Source organism: Rhinopithecus bieti, unplaced genomic scaffold, assembly GCF_001698545.2.
Source record: "Rhinopithecus bieti isolate Rb0 unplaced genomic scaffold, ASM169854v2 scaffold_15676, whole genome shotgun sequence".
Lineage (NCBI taxonomy): Eukaryota > Metazoa > Chordata > Mammalia > Primates > Cercopithecidae > Rhinopithecus > Rhinopithecus bieti.
In genome coordinates, this window is record NW_016809194.1 from 670,903 (window position 1) to 687,947 (window position 17,045).

General features: G+C 40.5%; 1 protein-coding gene across 4 annotated transcripts in view; it reads left to right on the plus strand.

The window, feature by feature from the left end:
* Window positions 1–16,764, plus strand: part of TP53INP1 (tumor protein p53 inducible nuclear protein 1) — a 51,984-nt gene extending 35,220 nt beyond the window's left edge. For 2 of the 4 annotated variants that reach the window (XR_001888513.1, XM_017888826.1), the window contains 4 exons: window positions 2,049–2,309; window positions 2,904–3,267; window positions 10,633–10,670; window positions 11,996–16,764. Coding sequence is in view for 3 of the 4 variants with exons in the window: in XM_017888826.1 (XP_017744315.1) it covers window positions 2,198–2,309; window positions 2,904–3,267; window positions 10,633–10,654 (498 nt within the window). In the remaining variant the exon portion in view is untranslated. Of the gene's footprint in view, window positions 1–1,232; window positions 1,329–2,048; window positions 2,310–2,903; window positions 3,268–10,632; window positions 10,671–11,995 lie in introns of all 4 variants that reach the window. The other 2 variants (XM_017888824.1, XM_017888823.1) reach the window with 2 other exon arrangements.
* The last annotated feature ends 281 nt before the right edge of the window (window positions 16,765–17,045 follow it).

A 17,045-nucleotide genomic window follows, 5' to 3' on the forward strand; every position in this document is an offset into this window, starting at 1 on the left:
ATCTCCAGCTGCATTATTTTGCATATTCCTCCAGTTTACCATGTTCGAAATGCCTTATCTGTGCTTTCTGCAGTATTCATTCCTATTTCCCTAAATGGTCCCACCATCCCCTCAGTAGGCCAAGCCAGAAACCTGGGTCTTTGACTTTTCCCTTCCCCTTTTCCTGGCTTACAAGGCCCTGCAGGACCTGGTTCCTGCTCAGCTCCCCTAGCCTGCTCTTGTGACCCTCCCTCTGCACCTTGAGTGGTACTGAAGGTGCCACATCCTCACTCATGCGCAGGCTTCCATAGTGTTCCTTTGCCCCCTTCCTCCATTAGTGACCTCAGCCACTCGAGAAAAGTCATTTATTGCAGGAGTCCACCCAGGTGGCCTGGAGAACACCAAATACTTCTTCCATGGCATTCATCACACTGGATTGTTAAACTGGTGGGAGGGCCCTTTTCACAGCCATCTCCCCTGTGCCCAGCACTGTACCTGATGCATAACAGGTGCTCAATAAATACTAGACTAATAGTTGACCTGGACTGAGGACTTTATTCGAAGTATTTTGCTAAGTCCGTTGCCTTTAACAAGACTAGGATCAGGGAGACTGTCTAGTAGGCGGTTTTGACAAAGTCTCAGAGAGACAACAGTTTGGCTTAAACTAGGATGAGAGTGGCGGAGGGAAGCAGGCAGATTCGAGCTGCCTGTGCTGCTGGGGTTGACGGGACTTGCTGATGCTTGGGATGGGGGTGGGTAGGAGGGAGCAAAAGGCGTGCAGGTGCGGTGGCTCACGCCTGTAATACCAGCACTTTGGGAGGCCGAGGCAGGCGGACCATGAGGTCAGGAGATCGAGACCGTCCTGGCCAACACGGTGAAACCCCGTCTCTACTAAAAATTGCAAAAAAAAAATTAGCCGGGCGTGGTGGAGGGTGCCTGTAGTCCCAGCTACTCGGGAGGCTGAGGCAGAAGAATGATGTGAATCTGGGAGGCGGAGCTTGCAGTGAGCCGAGATCAACCCACTGCACTCCAGCCTGGGCGACGGAGCAAGACTATGTCTCAAAAAAAAAAAAAGGCGTGAAGGCTGACTTGCTAGAGTGTTTGGCCTGAATAACTGCCAGCTGCTGCTGCTTCCTGAGAAAGGGATGAAGGGCAGTGTATATGAATAAGTTTGTGGGGAAAAAATTAAAAGCCATCTTTTAATTTTTGTATCTTTTAATTTTGGTATGTGTCTGGTTTGATATGCCCATCAGGTTGCCAGGTAGAAATGGATAAATAAATCTAGAACTCTGAAATAAGATTAAGCAAGCCTGGAGTTTCTCATTTAGAACTCACCAGAACTCCCTAAGGTAGGAGCTATTGCCAACTTGGAGTCACATAACTTCCTAACTCAAACAGCAAGTGAGCAGTCAGCCAGGGTTTGAATGCAGGTGGCTGACCTCAGCACCCACCTGCTGAGCTACCACATAGGAATCGTGTTTCCAGTTCTAGGTTTGGCCAAGCTTAGTTCTCTGCAGTGTAAATTTTTTCATGCCAGCTGTAGGAATTGTTTAGAAGGTCAAAGTGTGCTTGCTGGGCTTATAGATTTTAAGCGTAATCAGGTATGCTTACGGTTATAGACAAGAAGTACAGAGTAGAAGAGAAAAATGAGCCAGAGGAGGGTGAGGGCCCGGCATAATGGTGGTCACCAGGCGCTGTTGCTGGGACTTCTGGGCAGTTGAATAACATATACCAAGACTGTTAATATCTACAATTTGCTCATCTGCTTGCAGAAAAGTTTGAAGGATATTATTCAAATTCATCCCTTATTATAAAAGCATAGATATGAAAAAGAACCAACTCTTTCCCTTTTATTTCACATTTTAAGATATTTATAGGTTGAATTTGAGTAAGAGTATTTACAAAACATTATGTTGCATTTCTTGAGTTTGACTCCTGCAGAAAGGGAATAGCTGTAGAATGTAGGCCAAGGTATATGCTTTTTTCTAAGGGTATGTGGTATGTGTATGTACTTATGTACATATGTGTATGCTGATGTGAAATAACTTTCTTTTTCTGTTTTATTTTAGGGATAATGACTCTTCTTGCTTTTCACCTAAGTTGATAAGCACCCTGTGCACTTTAATCTCCTGTCAGTACCATTGGGCCAACTGAAGACAAGGTTTTGAAATCTCAGCTGTAAAAGACATCCAGCCAAACTCTCAGTCTTGCCTTAACAATGTTCCAGAGGCTGAATAAAATGTTTGTGGGTGAAGTCGGTTCTTCCTCCAACCAAGAACCAGAATTCAGTGAGAAAGAAGATGATGAATGGATTCTTGTTGACTTCATAGGTAAGGTACACTTGGTTACTTGGTGGTTCATCTTCACAGTAAAATGGAAACTTGCATCTTAGTTTTTGCATAAGAAAACCAATAACTGAGGGTTTTTAAGCCTTAAAGGTAAGCAGGAGTTTGTCTTTAAAAAATTGCAGGAAACCACCTGTGCTAGATAATGTCAGTGAAATTGACTGGCATCAGTTTTTAGTTTTGCAACTCTTACAGATTGATTAGATCAAGGGCACTTCAATAGAAGACCCTTGTATTAGACAAGTAGTAACCCATATGGCTCATTACAGTTATTCAGCAGAATAGAAAGTCTTAAAATCACTCCTGCAAAACCAACATAATCCATCCCATATAGTGACACACACACACACACAATTTCTGTGCTCAGAAATAATTTTATAATCATACAGATGAATATAAATGGGTTTGTTTCTGAACTAAATAAAAGAAGATAGTGAGCACCAGCTAATAGTATCATCTCTTCTTTTTCTGTGCTGTGAATTTGATGGGTGACTTTATAATGACTGCCCAATGTGATAATCATCCTCCTGTGGGACTCTTCTACAACACACATGGACTGTAATATGGACTACAATCTAGATACTTGCACTGGTTTCTCAGCAGAAGAAGAAGAAGAGGAGGAGGAGGACATCAGTGAAGAGTCACCTACTGAGCACCCTTCAGTCTTTTCCTGTTTACCAGCATCTCTTGAGTGCTTGGCTGATACAAGTGATTCCTGCTTCCTCCAGTTTGAGTCATGTCCAATGGAGGAGAGCTGGTTTATCACCCCACCCCCGTGTTTTACTGCAGGTGGATTAACCACTATCAAGGTGGAAACGAGTCCTATGGAAAACCTTCTCATTGAACATCCCAGCATGTCTGTCTATGCTGTGCATAACTCCTGCCCTGGTCTCAGTGAGGCCACCTGTGGGACTGATGAATTACATAATCCAAGTAGTCCCAGGTATGTTACAAGTATTTTAACTCTCTGTAGGCAGTCCACTGAGCATGCATTTTGTCTTTAATTCAAACCTAAGTTACTAGAAGATGCAAAAGTAATTTTGTTAGAGATTTATGAAAGCATGTGTGTGCACAGTACACAAGATGATCCATAAGATAACTTGTTGACCGGTCACGGTGTCTCACACCTGTAATCCCAGCACTTTGGGAGGCCAAGGCAGGCAGATCACTTGAGCTCAGGAGTTCAGGACCACCGTAGGCAACATGGTGAAATCCTGTCTGCACAAAAACTAACAAAAAATTAGCCAGGTGTGGTGGTGCACACCTATAGTCCCAGCTACTCAAGAGACTGAGGTGGGAGGATGGCTTGAACCAGGAGACAGATGTTGCACTGAGCCAAGATTGTGCCACTGCACATCAGCCTGGGTGACAGAGCGAGACTCTGTCTCAAAAACAGAAACAAACACTTGTTGATTTTCGATTTTTTAAGAAAGTTAGATGTAGCATGGCCCCAGTTATATAATAGCATTCTCATTTACAAAATTCTGCTACTGATTAGAAATAAGACTGGCATTTCTGCTAAGTATCTTAGAACATGACTCTGACTTTATAGACTGGATTTTTTAGGGTATCAAATTCAACTAGAATATCATGTCTTAAAATTTATTTTCTTCCAAGTATTTCTAGCTACATCGCATCAAATGATGTAACCTTGAAAACCTTGTCTGAGAATTTAACGAACTCAGTTTCTTACTGCAATACTCACACTGCACAGTCACCCAGTGCTTCTGACACCAGATGTGTGGGTTTTTTTCACACACCACAGTCCTCCAGCAGTGGACACCTTCTAGTGTCCCATAGGTTGAAGGCTTAGTCCCAAAAGACTGCCTCCCATTTCTGATGCCAATCTCAAGCCCCAGGTTTTACTTATGCTTCTGACCAACCAGCTGTAAACTGGTGTTCCTATGACCCCTTCCTTGGGTTTGATTAATTTGCTAGAGCATCTTATAGAACTTGGGAGAACATGTTTTCTGGTTTATTATAAAGGATACAGATGAAGGGATGCATAAAGCAAGGCATGTGGGGAGGGCATGGAGCTTCCATGTCCTCTGTGCACCCCACCCTCCAGGAAACTCCACATGTTAGCTCTCCAGAGGCTCCCTGAATCCAGTACTTTTGGGGTCTTATGGAGGCATCAGTACATCAGCATAATTGATTAAATCATTGGCCATTGGTGATTGGCTTAACCTTCAGACCCTCTCCCCTCTCTGGAGTTTGAGGGGTGGGGCTAAAAGTCCCAACTCTAACTTGGTCTTTCTAGTGACCAAATCCCATCCTGAAGCTGTCTAGTTGCTGCCAACCACCAGTCAACTAATTAGCATACACTTTCCATGTTGGAGGTTCCAAGGATTTTAGGAGCGGTATGCCAGGAGACTGACAAGACTTAATATATATTTTACAGTATATATATTTTACAGTCCAGCCTCAGTCTTCAAACTTGGATTCCTTACAACAAAAGGATATGGAACTCAAAAACTACTGGCACAACACCGGAATCCCATTCAGTCTATAATTCATTACATCCATCATTGTATTGTATGAGCATGTCTCCCAGGGCGAGGCCACTCAGGTTTGCAGGTTTATTGATCTTGTTGGTTTCCAAAAGCAGAAATGGTTTTGGCAAACATGTAGCTTCACCCTTTCAGGCATCTGGTATACCTGAACTTAGAGACAATGTCATCTTTCTCTCTGAGCCTGTTTCAAGGTATTAATATGATGAATTGATCCCAGTTCATAACCTATTTATTCATTCTTTTATCCTCTTTTTCTTCATTTATACCCAAACTTTTCCATCTCTGTAAGGGATGTTAGCTTTAGCCACTGTGCTGGTCTAGATTGCAGGTAGCAATACTAGTTTAGCAAGTACCTCTCCCTCAGTCCACTCCCATTCAGATAGAGTAAGGTGACATAGGTACAAAATTAGTGGGCTGTTTTTACCACCAGACAATATAGCTGCGTTCATTGTTGACTCCAGTTTTGCAAGATGGGGTGTAGGTAACCCCATAAGGCCCTTAGGACTTTTGACATGAGGTTTAAAAACACAGTTACAGCTTCTTGCTCAGTAACCATCCCTGCTTCCAGTACTTGTAGTTACAGCACTGGTCCTAGGACCATTGCATCTGGTAGAGGGGAAAAAAATGAGGTGATGTGGGAAAGAAAGAAAAAGTTAAAATCATTATACTAGCACACTCAACCCTTGGCTAGAATTGTATAAGTCATACCAGCATCCTCCCCATTCCTTCTTCCTCATATCACCAGAAAAACAGGAAAATCTTGTGGGGACAACCAGCCCTTCATGCTTTTATCCCCCCATTTTGTTTTTGGGTTTTTTGTTTTTTGGGTTTTTTTTTGAGATGGAGTCTCACTCTGTCGCCCAGGCTGGGGGGCAGTGGCAGGATCTCGGCTCATCGCAACCTCCACCTCCCGGGATCAAATGATTCTCCTTTCTCAGCCTCCCAAGTAGCTGGGATTACAGGCACCCACCCCCATACTTGGGTAATATTTGTACTTTTAGTAGAAAGGGGGGGGTGTCACCATATTGGCCAGGCTGGTCTCGAACTCCTGACCTTTGGTGATCCACCGCCTCTGCCTCCCAGAGTGCTTTTGGGCGTTATGGGCTATATAGTGTGTCCTTTGGTTTGAAGAAATGACAGTCAACTGTCCACATCCATGCGGTATCTTCTGTTCTGGGTTTTTTATGGCGCTCTGAGCATTTGCATCTTCCACTGGGTAAGTAAAGCCCACTCCAGAGACTGTCTCTTCTTCTCAAGACCCATTTGTAGCTCCCCAGGGATACCAGCACCAGTCTCACTTGTAGCTATGCTCAGGGCCTTCCCACCGGGGAATCTGCCCCTCATCAGTAGTCTGTCTCTTTTGCTGACTGGCAAAACGGTTCTCATTGGTATTTGTGCCTGAGAGGGTAGAAGAGGAATGTCTAGATGCAGCTCGTCTCTGCATTGCCTGTACCACTCATTTAATGAACCCAGGAGGGCACCTCCAGGGAGCACATGGGGATATATCTGCTTCCAGTCCCAGTCACCTTCCAAACCTGGAAGGGAGTTCTTCTGATGGCCATTGGCACATCCTAATGTACCCCTCAAATTTCCATAGGGTTGTGCTCCCTATGGAAGCCATCCCTTTAAAAGTCCAGGTTTTCATTGTGATTCTGCCTGACCATGTCCATTGGCCACTGCTCATGAGTCAGTAAAAACCCAAACCTAGGGGCTTCCGTCATCGCTAGGAAACCAGCGTGCAGTTCAACCCACAGAGCCGATTTGTTTTTACCTCCTTTGATCAAAGTAGCATCCTTCCAAACAGGATGCTGTCTGTTCACCTTGGAACTGCCATGCACAACCAAGCAGCTCTTTGTCAGTCAGTTGAGAGCTACTAGCACTGTGGAATCCAGCTCCTCACACAGTTCCAGAGTCAGTCCAAGGTGGAGAGACGCTCCCTGCTTGTGGGTGTGTCCTCCTTACATTCCCTACATAACATGATCCTGTATAAACCATTTCCATTTTTTATGGAACTCTTCTGGGCACTGCCCTCCCAATTAGTGTTTCTCTGATATCACCAAAGACAGCATGGGTATTTCAGGTTTCAAGATCATTTTATGTCCCTCAGTCATAGGGGTAGCTTCAATTAATGTCCTTTAGCAAGGGATTAAATGCCTCTCATGTGGAAATTCTCTAGTGCAAAGTGCCAGTAGTTGTTACTGAGAGGTGCTCACAGTCTTTTGCCGTAAGTGCCAGTTTCCCTTCCACATAAGACTATCAGACAGATAATTTGTCCCTACCACCAATCCAGCTTCTACTATACACTGTGTGGACCTGGGCAGTGCTATTGGTCCCCATTTAGCATGTCCAGTTAATATTGTCATGAAGGGCAGATTTACATACCTTTTGTTTTACAGTACTAGGTAGGGGAAGTGTGTCTCCAGCCAGACATATCCATTCTCATAAAACATTTAGGTAAGAGGGGATATAACTTCTTTACGTAAAGCTCACTTAAACATCCTAACTTTCATAATCCTATCAACCCTTGCATTTTTATGTTCTCCAATCTAATTGTAGCCTGAATCAGGGCTTTACCAATGGATCTTGATACCACAGCACATGGAGCTCCCACACCAAGGAGTCCCAGGAATTTATCTTCACCACCCCCAACCATTTTACCCACTTGTATAGGAGAGGCCTTCGGTTCCCAGCAGAGACAGAAATAGATCCTTGCCCATTTGTCAGTCATTATCTTGATTAATCAATCAGTCTATTGCCCCAAGCAATTGTTGGTTACTTCTCTTGTAATCTCTGCCTTCTGGCTTTTTAAGTTTCCCCAAATTTACAGACATTATGTGACCTTTGTCCAGAGAATATATCCAGGAAATATCTGAGATTGTTCCCACCCACTAAAGTAAACCCCATTACCCTGTTAATTAGCTGAAAGTCCCACTGTCCTATTGTGTACCTTAGTGGAATGTTTCCTGTTAAAGTATTTTGGGAATGTTGGCATTCCCTCTCTTAGGTTGAGGGTCCAGGTGGATTTGGATCCTTGGAGCAGTTCAGAATATCCCTGTTGTTAGTGTTGTCATGTCCAGGCTCTGACTCTACTAAGAAAAGTATTGTATCTATTATATCTGTCTGTCTGTCTAGCTCTCTATCTACTGTTTCCTGTTTTCCAGATATAAACAAACCCTAGGCAGCACATTAATTTGTTAACTTTACTAGAGTTTTTTATACTCTCAAGTCTTAATATTATAGATGATTTTACATATTTCATTTCATTTTGCTTGTACCAAAATGAAAACAACTTTCTTATATGTTACATGATGCCAGGCTATATCCTAGGTAAGGTCTTGGGTGGGGAATGTTACTTTAACTGGCACTTTATTCAGTGCTACAAGTTTATTAAGAGATGTTTCAGGCATGCCAACAAAAAATTAAAATACAACTTTTTGGAGTTGCTATTTATTTAATTGCTTTAGAGTTGCTTCACATTCATTTCTTGAAAATTCTTTCCTCCTGATTCTGATTTTACCTCTGAGGAATGCCACTCAATAATTTATAATTAGGCCAGGCACAGTGGCTTACACCTGTAATCCCAGCAGTTTGGGAGGCTGGGGTGGGCGGATCACAAGGTCAGGAGTTCAAGACCCAGCCTGTCCAACATGGCGAAACCCCATCTTAAAAATACAAAAATTAGCCAGGCGTGCTGGTGGGCACCTGTACTCCCAGCTACTAGGGAGGCTGAGGCAGGAGAATTGCTTGAACCCGGGAGGCGGAGGTTGCAGTGAGCTGAGATCACGCCACACTGCGCTCCAGCCTAGGTGACAAAACAAGGCTCCGTCTCAAAAAAAAAAAAAAAGAATTTATAATAATTAGTCACTTTAAACTTACTGGCATTTGTATGTTTACTTTTCAGTGTTTTGTGTGTGTGTGTGTGTATGTGTAGTCAGTAGCTTTGCAAAAGAATTTACTACAGAAACAGTACAAATGCAATGTAAACAATTAGAAAATACAAATATGCAAAAATTGGAAATGACATTTTCATGACCCAGAGATGAATACTTTTAACATCCTAGAGTATATCCTTCCAGATTGTGTTTTGTTTCTGTGCCTGTATGTACATATCAACTTTTAACCTAAATGGCAACGTGCCATATATACTTTTTTTTTTTTTTGAGACAGAGTTTCACTCTTGTTGCCCAGGCTGGAGCACAATGGTGCGATCTCAGCTCACTGCAACCTCCGCCTCCCAGGTTCAAGCAATTCTCCTGCCTCAGCCTCCTGAGTAGCTGGGATTACAGGACCACACCACCATGCCTGGCTAATTTTTGTATTTTTAGTAGAAACGGGGCTTCACCATGTTGGCCAGGCTAGTCTTGAAGTCCTGACTTCATGATCCGCCCGCCTTGGCCTCCCAAAGTGCTGGGATTACAGGCGTGAGGCACCATGCCCAGCAGTATACTTTTTTTTTTTTTGAGACAGTGTCTTGCTCTGTTACCCAGGTTGGAATGCAGTGGCATGATCTCAGTTCACTGCAACCTCTGCCTCCCAGATTCAGGCAATTCTCATGCCTCACCCTCCTGAGTAGCTGGGACTACAGGTGTGTACCACCACACCTGGCTAATGTTGTGTTTTTAGTAGAGACAAGGTTTCACCATGTTGACTAGGCTGGTCTCCAACTCCTAACCTCAGGTGAGCCACCTGTCTTGGCCTCCCAAAGTGCTGGGATTACAGGTATGAGCCACTGTGCCCGGCCCATATATACTATTTTATAAACTACTTATTTAGGAAATGATCTCCACCATTTTGTTTCAGATTTCTTCTTCTTCCTTCCTTTTCAAGGTTGTTATGGGTTTCTAGTTTTGGTACAGTGAGAATGTTGTTTTTGTATCTTGTTTGTCTTTGCATTCATATATGATAGTTATAACATATAGGGATAAATACGTACTTTTCCATATATAAAGGATCAAAAGAAGGCACTGAATTTTAATTTATTTATTTATCTTAACACGGAGTCTCACTCTGTCGCCCAGGCTGGATTGCAGTGGCGTGATCTCGGCTCACTGCAACCTCCACACTGGGTTCAAGTGATCCTCCTGCCTCGGCCTGCCGAGTAACTGGGATTACAGGCACGTGCCACCATCTCCAGCTAATTTTTTGTATTTTTAGTAGAGATGGGGTTTCACCATGTTGGCCAGGCTGGTCTCGAACTCCTGACCTCAAGTGATCCGCCCACCTTGATCTTCCAAAGTTCTGGGATTACAGGCATGAGCCATTATGCCTGGCCAGAATGCACTGACTTTTATGTGAATCCTTTCTGCACACAGGAAATTCCTGTAAATTATTACAGTTTTAAAATAGTGACTATGATTTTTTTTTTTAACATCCTTATTTTGGGATTTGAAATTCTTATAAGGAAGTCTTGCTAAATCAAGATGGAAATCAGGTGTTACCAAAATTAAGCTAGCTTTGTAGTAAATATGTTTTCTTAGCAGGAAATAAATCATATGTCTTTCAGACGTCAAATTGCTTAAATTGTGTCTATCATTGGGGATATTAGCATAAAGCACAGAAAATTGAGGTGCTTTGTAATTATAGTGGGATTCGGGGTATATGTTTCATTGTATTTTAGCCTTTATAAATACTGCTTTTGAAGGTTTTACATGTTATCATCTTAAGTACATGTATGTGCCTTTAATGGCACATAGTAAACCAGTTTTAATAAAAGTTGACCACATCCTAATAGTAAAGTTACAATAGCATTTTAAATCTTACTAGTGATTTAATAGTTCACCATTTAACATTTGTAGGGCCAGGAAAAGCTGCTTATAAGACTGACGGGCACAGAGTAAGTATATTCACTTCGAGACTGTGTGATATATGTATGCATAGGGAGGCAAAGGACCCAAATGCGGACCTTTTAAAATGACTTTTTTTTTTTTTTTGAGAGGGAGTCTCACTCTGTCACTCAGGCTGGAGTGCAATGGTGCGATCTCGGCTCACGGGGAGCATTCAAGTGATTCTCTTGTCTCAGTCTCCCAAGTAGCTGGGATTACAGGCTTGCATCACCACACCTGGCCAATTTTTGTATTTTTAGTAGAGATGGTGTTTCACCATGTTGGCCAGGCTGGTCTTGAACTCTACTAAGGTGATCCACTCGCCTTGGCCTCCCAAAGTGTTGGGATTACAAGAGTGAGCCACAGCACCTGGCCTAAAAATAACTTTCTTTATATTAACTTTTTTTCTATTAGTTTCTTAATGTGGCCTCTTAAAATTCTACTTTAAAAAAAGTTTGTATATACATATATATATGTAATAAAAGAGAATAGTGTTTTCCTCAAGTGATTTTAGGCAGAATGTGTCACTGCCCTTCCTGTGTAAAATAACCCTTAAAAATCATAAAGCTCTTCATGTTACGTGTTGACATTGTTTACAGCAATCCCACTTGATTAGTTTTTTTATATGGAAAACATAATCATACTGTGTGTAGCCATATTTTAAGATTGTGTTATTCAAGAGTCTTATAATATTGCCATGTAAATACCATCTCAAAAGTGCCCTGTTGTGAGATAAAGAGATTTATTCTATAATAAGCTATAGCTTCTTATCTAGAAAAATGGTAAATGAGTAGAATTTCCATATGCATATTTCTGTTAAATAAAGATTTAAAGCATGTTTCCTGGAACATTTTACTTATAGACAGGAAATGTCTTGTGAAGGTATTGTGAGCACACTGCTTTCTGATCAGTAAAATTTGGGAATTAAAATATTTTCCTTGTAAGATTATGGTAAGAATTAAAATACGTATTTGCAAAAGAATTGGCAAATGCAGATATTCAATAAATGTTAGCTCCCCTCCCAGACAAGCTTATATAAATGTGTGTGCTCTGTAAATGAAATTCAAAGTATAAAGTGTATTTTTAGAAAACAGTCTTAACTTAGTGAGCCATCTGGGGCTTACATGGCATCTTTCTAGTAACAGTTGGCTCTCCTCTCCGCCACTATCAGTCAGTGGGGTCACAGAATAATAAACTTGTCTGTCAGCCATGAAACACAAACTCTCATTCAGCCATAAACAAATTAGCACGGCAAACTGAATTGCTAAGTAACTTTTCCAGTTTCGTTAATAACATACTCTGTTATTTAATACATCCCCACTTTTTTCTGTTTCAGAGTGGAAGCTCAAAATGAAATGGGGCAGCATATTCATTGTTATGTTGCAGCTCTTGCTGCTCATACAACTTTTCTGGAACAACCCAAAAGCTTTCGTCCTTCCCAGTGGATAAAAGAACATAGTGAAAGACAGTCTCTTAACAGAAATAGCCTTCGTCGCCAAAATCTTACCAGGGATTGCCACTCTCGGCAAGTCAAGCACAATGGCTGGGTTGTTCATCAGCCCTGCCCGCGTCAGTACAATTACTAAGAATTTTAAGTTTTATTGGTTGGTTTCTCTTGGTTTGTGCATATGTGTATGGATGTGCGTATATGTACAATGAAAGTGTTGTCTCTTTACAACCAATTGATAACCAATCACAGTTTTATCAGTGTATTTAGACACTATCTTGAAAATCAGATTTATATGCTGTGTATCACATAATGCCTTGCCTTTAACATTTACTTTTTTGTACACTTTTTCAGATTATTTCTGGAAACATATCAATATAATTACAGTGTTTGGTGTTTGGGGGTGTCTTTAAATCTATTAGGGTGTACATTAGTCAGCATTTTAAAGACATTTCTTCCCAAGTACGAGAATAGGCATCTTTCATTTTCATTTTATTTTGTATTAATCTTTTGAGCAAGCAAAAACTTATTCTCAGGGTCAGCTACACACTTTATTGACCAGTACTTGATAATCTCTCTGTATATGATGAATACATTTTTACACACTAATATGAGCATTAACAGGTGATAGTTGCCATGGATATAATGGAATTACGGCTAGACTTTCTTTTGAAAGAAAACTTGATGTATTCTATGCGTATGGTTTTTCCCCAGATTAGTCATGCAGTTCATTTGGAATTCAGGTACATTAAGCTTTAGTGAAGAGTGCATTCAGTGATTCCAATGTGACTGCATGACGTGGTACAGACATTACAGGTGTTGTAGACAGAGGCACTTGTCCCGTGCAGAGGGATTAAATTAGACCTGTGAAATTTTATTTGGAAAAATTCATGTCTGTAACTAACCCATTAGTGCAGTATTTAATTTGTTACGATTCCTTCCTGCCAATTCTGCCCACTCCTCACCTCGCTCTCAGCTATAAATTCGGAAGTACTTGTCCAGGCACTTGAGTGACTTCATATTTCTCTCTGCCCACGGGAAAAGAGATAGGCCTTATATTTCCACACAGAGTGAAAAATCCTCTGTCATGGAGCCTGTCCTGCCAAGTGGCAAGCAAGGGTGTGGGGGAATGTCTGCTGATGTCTTTCATGGTATCTGAGTGAAGAGTGACAGGTTGGCTCAACTTTTTTCTATTTTTTTTTTAATTGCCTTGTAAGTATTCTTCCCTGCAGTCCAAATGACTTTTCTGTTTTTTTTTTTTTTTAACTTCAGGCAAAATCTTTAACCACTCTGGCCTCTGTTTCCCCCACCAACAGGGGAGCAGTGACATTTACCTCCCTCACAGAGTCACTGTGAGGATTCTATACTGATTTGAAGTGGGGCTGTTCAGAACTGAACCTTGTAGGAAATTCCAAGGGCCTTTCTACTGAATTTGGTGATGGGGTGGGGCCGTGGCACTTTCTCTGCCACAGCTGTTCTTCACAGTGTTGGTGCTAATGAGGCCAGGGTGCAGGGTTCGATTCACATGTTGGCCAGTTAACTTAGAGAAAATCTATTTCCTTACCTCTAGCCAGTCACTTCCTTTTTCCGCAGTTGTGATGGGTTTTGCTGAGCCATCCACTCTGATTTCCTCTGAAGTAAACACATTTACAATCTAAAGCAATTCTACTGACAGAAGTGTTGCCTTCATAATCAAACAGCTTGTTTTTCCATCTCCTCTGCAACCCTAATTAAATGAGTACAGGTCTATAAAATGTTTTCAAGGAGAAAAGCAGCATATACTTATGTGAAGTATTATATTTTTCAATAACCCTGTAGTGGCTTGATGCAGGGAACCCTGGGAGACTTTCAGGGAAGAGCTGTGCTCTTTTCTGACTAGACTAGAGCGTTTGGAGTGGAAGAGGTCAAATGTGTAGTCAGATGGAGGTTTTACATTGTTCTTCTACTGGCTGTGATGAAGTGCCAGAATGTCTCCTTAGAACAAGAGTCCAGATCCCCCTTTCTCCTTATTGCCCTTTCTGTTTTGACTTCCTCTTTATTTATTTGTTGTCTAATTAGGGGCCAAATCTGTAAAGTTTTGTCAAAGTGAGTTAGAAGTTGTTTTTTTACCATTTGTGTTTACCAGAGTTGGGAGATAAGGTAGAGTTTCCATGAAGGTGTGTATGTTTTATACGATGTTTGTTATAGGGCCATGCATTGGTAACCTGAAAATGACCAGCTTAATGTCTTCAGGATGTAAACCTCTGAATACACGGCGTCTCTTTTTCATACATTGCATGTAAGTTGTTAGTACCTCACAAGCTACAGAAGTTCAGCCATTAGATTTTGTTTGGCAGCATGAACAGATTTGTGTATTAACTGCAATGGCCTTTTTTCCAGATTTCCTTATTGACTTTTTGTTTGCCTTATCTGGGGCTAGTTTTTTACACTTTGTACCTAGAAAACAAAAAATTACATTCATTGGGCTTTTTTTCAAGGTTGGGATTACCACACCACCTGGAATATCATACTGTGGTTTCTGCCTAAAATTGGCACATGTAAGTGTTGAAGAAAATGGTTATATAATTCAGTTGAAACTCTTGGTCATTAGATGTTAGGCATCTCCTGTATGTAAGACACAAGGCCAACCACAACACAGAACGATGTTGACCTGTTAAGTATTCTCTGAAACACGGCCAAAATGCATTTTATTATGAGCTTTTTTTTTTTTTGCTATTATAAATATTAGTGGTTTACAATGTGCTTTAGTCATATTTCTTTAAAATGCAAGCAGTGAGAAATAAGACCCCTCTGAATTAGTAGCTCTAAACTGTTAACATAGAATGTTACTTGGAAAAAGTCTGGAATATGTGGTGTATACAAGCAGTGCTTCGTGAATGAGTTTCTTAGCTTTTACAGTGCACCATGTTTCTCAAAGTTTGTTTTTGTTGTTAAAACATTTTATAATATATATCTTATGTTTATTTTTCTTCCTCAACTAATTGTGTACTGCACTGTAAGTGGAAAATTAGCCATCCATTATTTATCTTATGTGGCAATGCATTTATATGGTTGATTGGGTAGGGAATTTTTTGCAGAAAGATGCACAGTGATTGGATTTTTGACTTCCTATTGCAGGGACCTTTTAAGAAATATTAATTTCCTGTACATTTTTCCAATCCCCATGCAAACTGTTCCTGTTTACATACCTTCTCTGTTGTATCAGTACTTTGAGTGAGAAGACAGTTTATTTAAAACTTGAGCAGGCTGTTCAGCATTGTTTCTGCTTCTCAAATCTGTATAGTACACTGGTTTGTAATCATTATGTCTTCATTGAAATCCTTGCTACTTCTCTTTCTCCTCGATGAAATACATTATATATTATCTTTATGTACTCTTAAGAAAAACAAGCAAGGAAGAGTATCTTCATTATTCTCATTTTCTCTGAGTTGGAAACAAAAATATAAAGGACTCCAACTAGAAGATATTTACATTTAAATAGATTAGTGGGAAAAGTTTAAGAGTTTCCACGTATTAGTTTTTGTTCTTTGAGTCAATTAAGAGACTGCTCCTTGTACTGGGAGACACTAGTATATGTTTGTAATGTTACTTTAAAATTATCTTTTTATTTTATAAGGCCCATAAATACTGGTTAAACTTGTTAAAAGTTGGGTTTCTATCTTGGATGGTTTCACTGCCATCAGCCATGCTGATATTTTAGAAATGGCATCTCTATCTACTTATTTTAATGCTTAAAATTATACATAAAATGCTTTATTTAGAAAACCTACATGATACAGTGGTGTCAGCCTTGCCATACATCAATTTCACTTGAAATCTGACACCAATTAAAGTGGTTTAAGGTGGAAAAAGAGGTACTGGAAAGCATGCAGATGAGGATATCTTTTATGTCCAACAGTATCCTTTGCATGGGAGGAGAGTTACTCTTGAAAGGCAGGCAGCTTAAGTGGACAATATTTTGTATATCATTGAGAATTTTCTTTATGACACTTTTAAAAATTGTATAATTGTTAAATGTCCAGTTTTGCTCTGTTTTGCCTGAAGTTTTAATATTTGTTTTCTAGGTGGACCTCTGAAAACCAAACCAGTATCTGGGGAGGTTAGATGTGTGTTTCAGGCTTGGAGTGTATGAGTGGTTTTGCTTGTGTTTTGGTTGTGTTTTCCTACAGAGATTTTGAACTTCAATAATTGCATGTGTTATTTTTTTTTTTAAGTGGCTTTTTTTCAAGTACAATTGTGAACATATTTTCTTTATAGGGGCAGGACATGAAGTTATGGAGACTGAAGAGTATTGTAGACTGTACAAGTGCCTTCTTAATGTGTTTCTGGACACACTTTTTTTTTTTCATCAACTTGAAAATTCAAAAGGGACATTTGGTTAGGTTACTGTACATCAATCTATGCATAAATGGCAGCTTGTTTTCTTGAGCCACTGTCTAAATTTTTTGTTTTTATAGAAATTTTTTATACTGATTGGTTCATAGATGGTCAGTTTTGTACACAGACTGAACAATACAGCACTTTGCCAAAAATGAGTGTAGCATTGTTTAAACATTGTGTGTTAACACCTGTTCTTTGTAATTGGGTTGTGGTGCATTTTGCACTACCTGGAGTTACAGTTTTCAATCTGTCAGTAAATAAAATGTCCTTTAACTTCACACTTGCCAGATTATTTATCTTTAGAGTCATTAATATTAAAAGGAGGTACAACTTACTGTTTAGTTTTGTTTGTCCAAAAGAGATGTTTAATATCCATTTTAAATATGTATTTAAAAGCTTGTGTAAAATTCGTATATTAAGGCTGCGCACGGTGGCTCATGCCTGTAATCCCAGCAATTTGGAAGGCCAAGGCGGGCAGATCACTCGAGGCCAGAAGTTTGAGACCAGCCGGGCCAACATGGCAAAGCCCTATCTCTACTAAAAATATGAAAATTAGCTG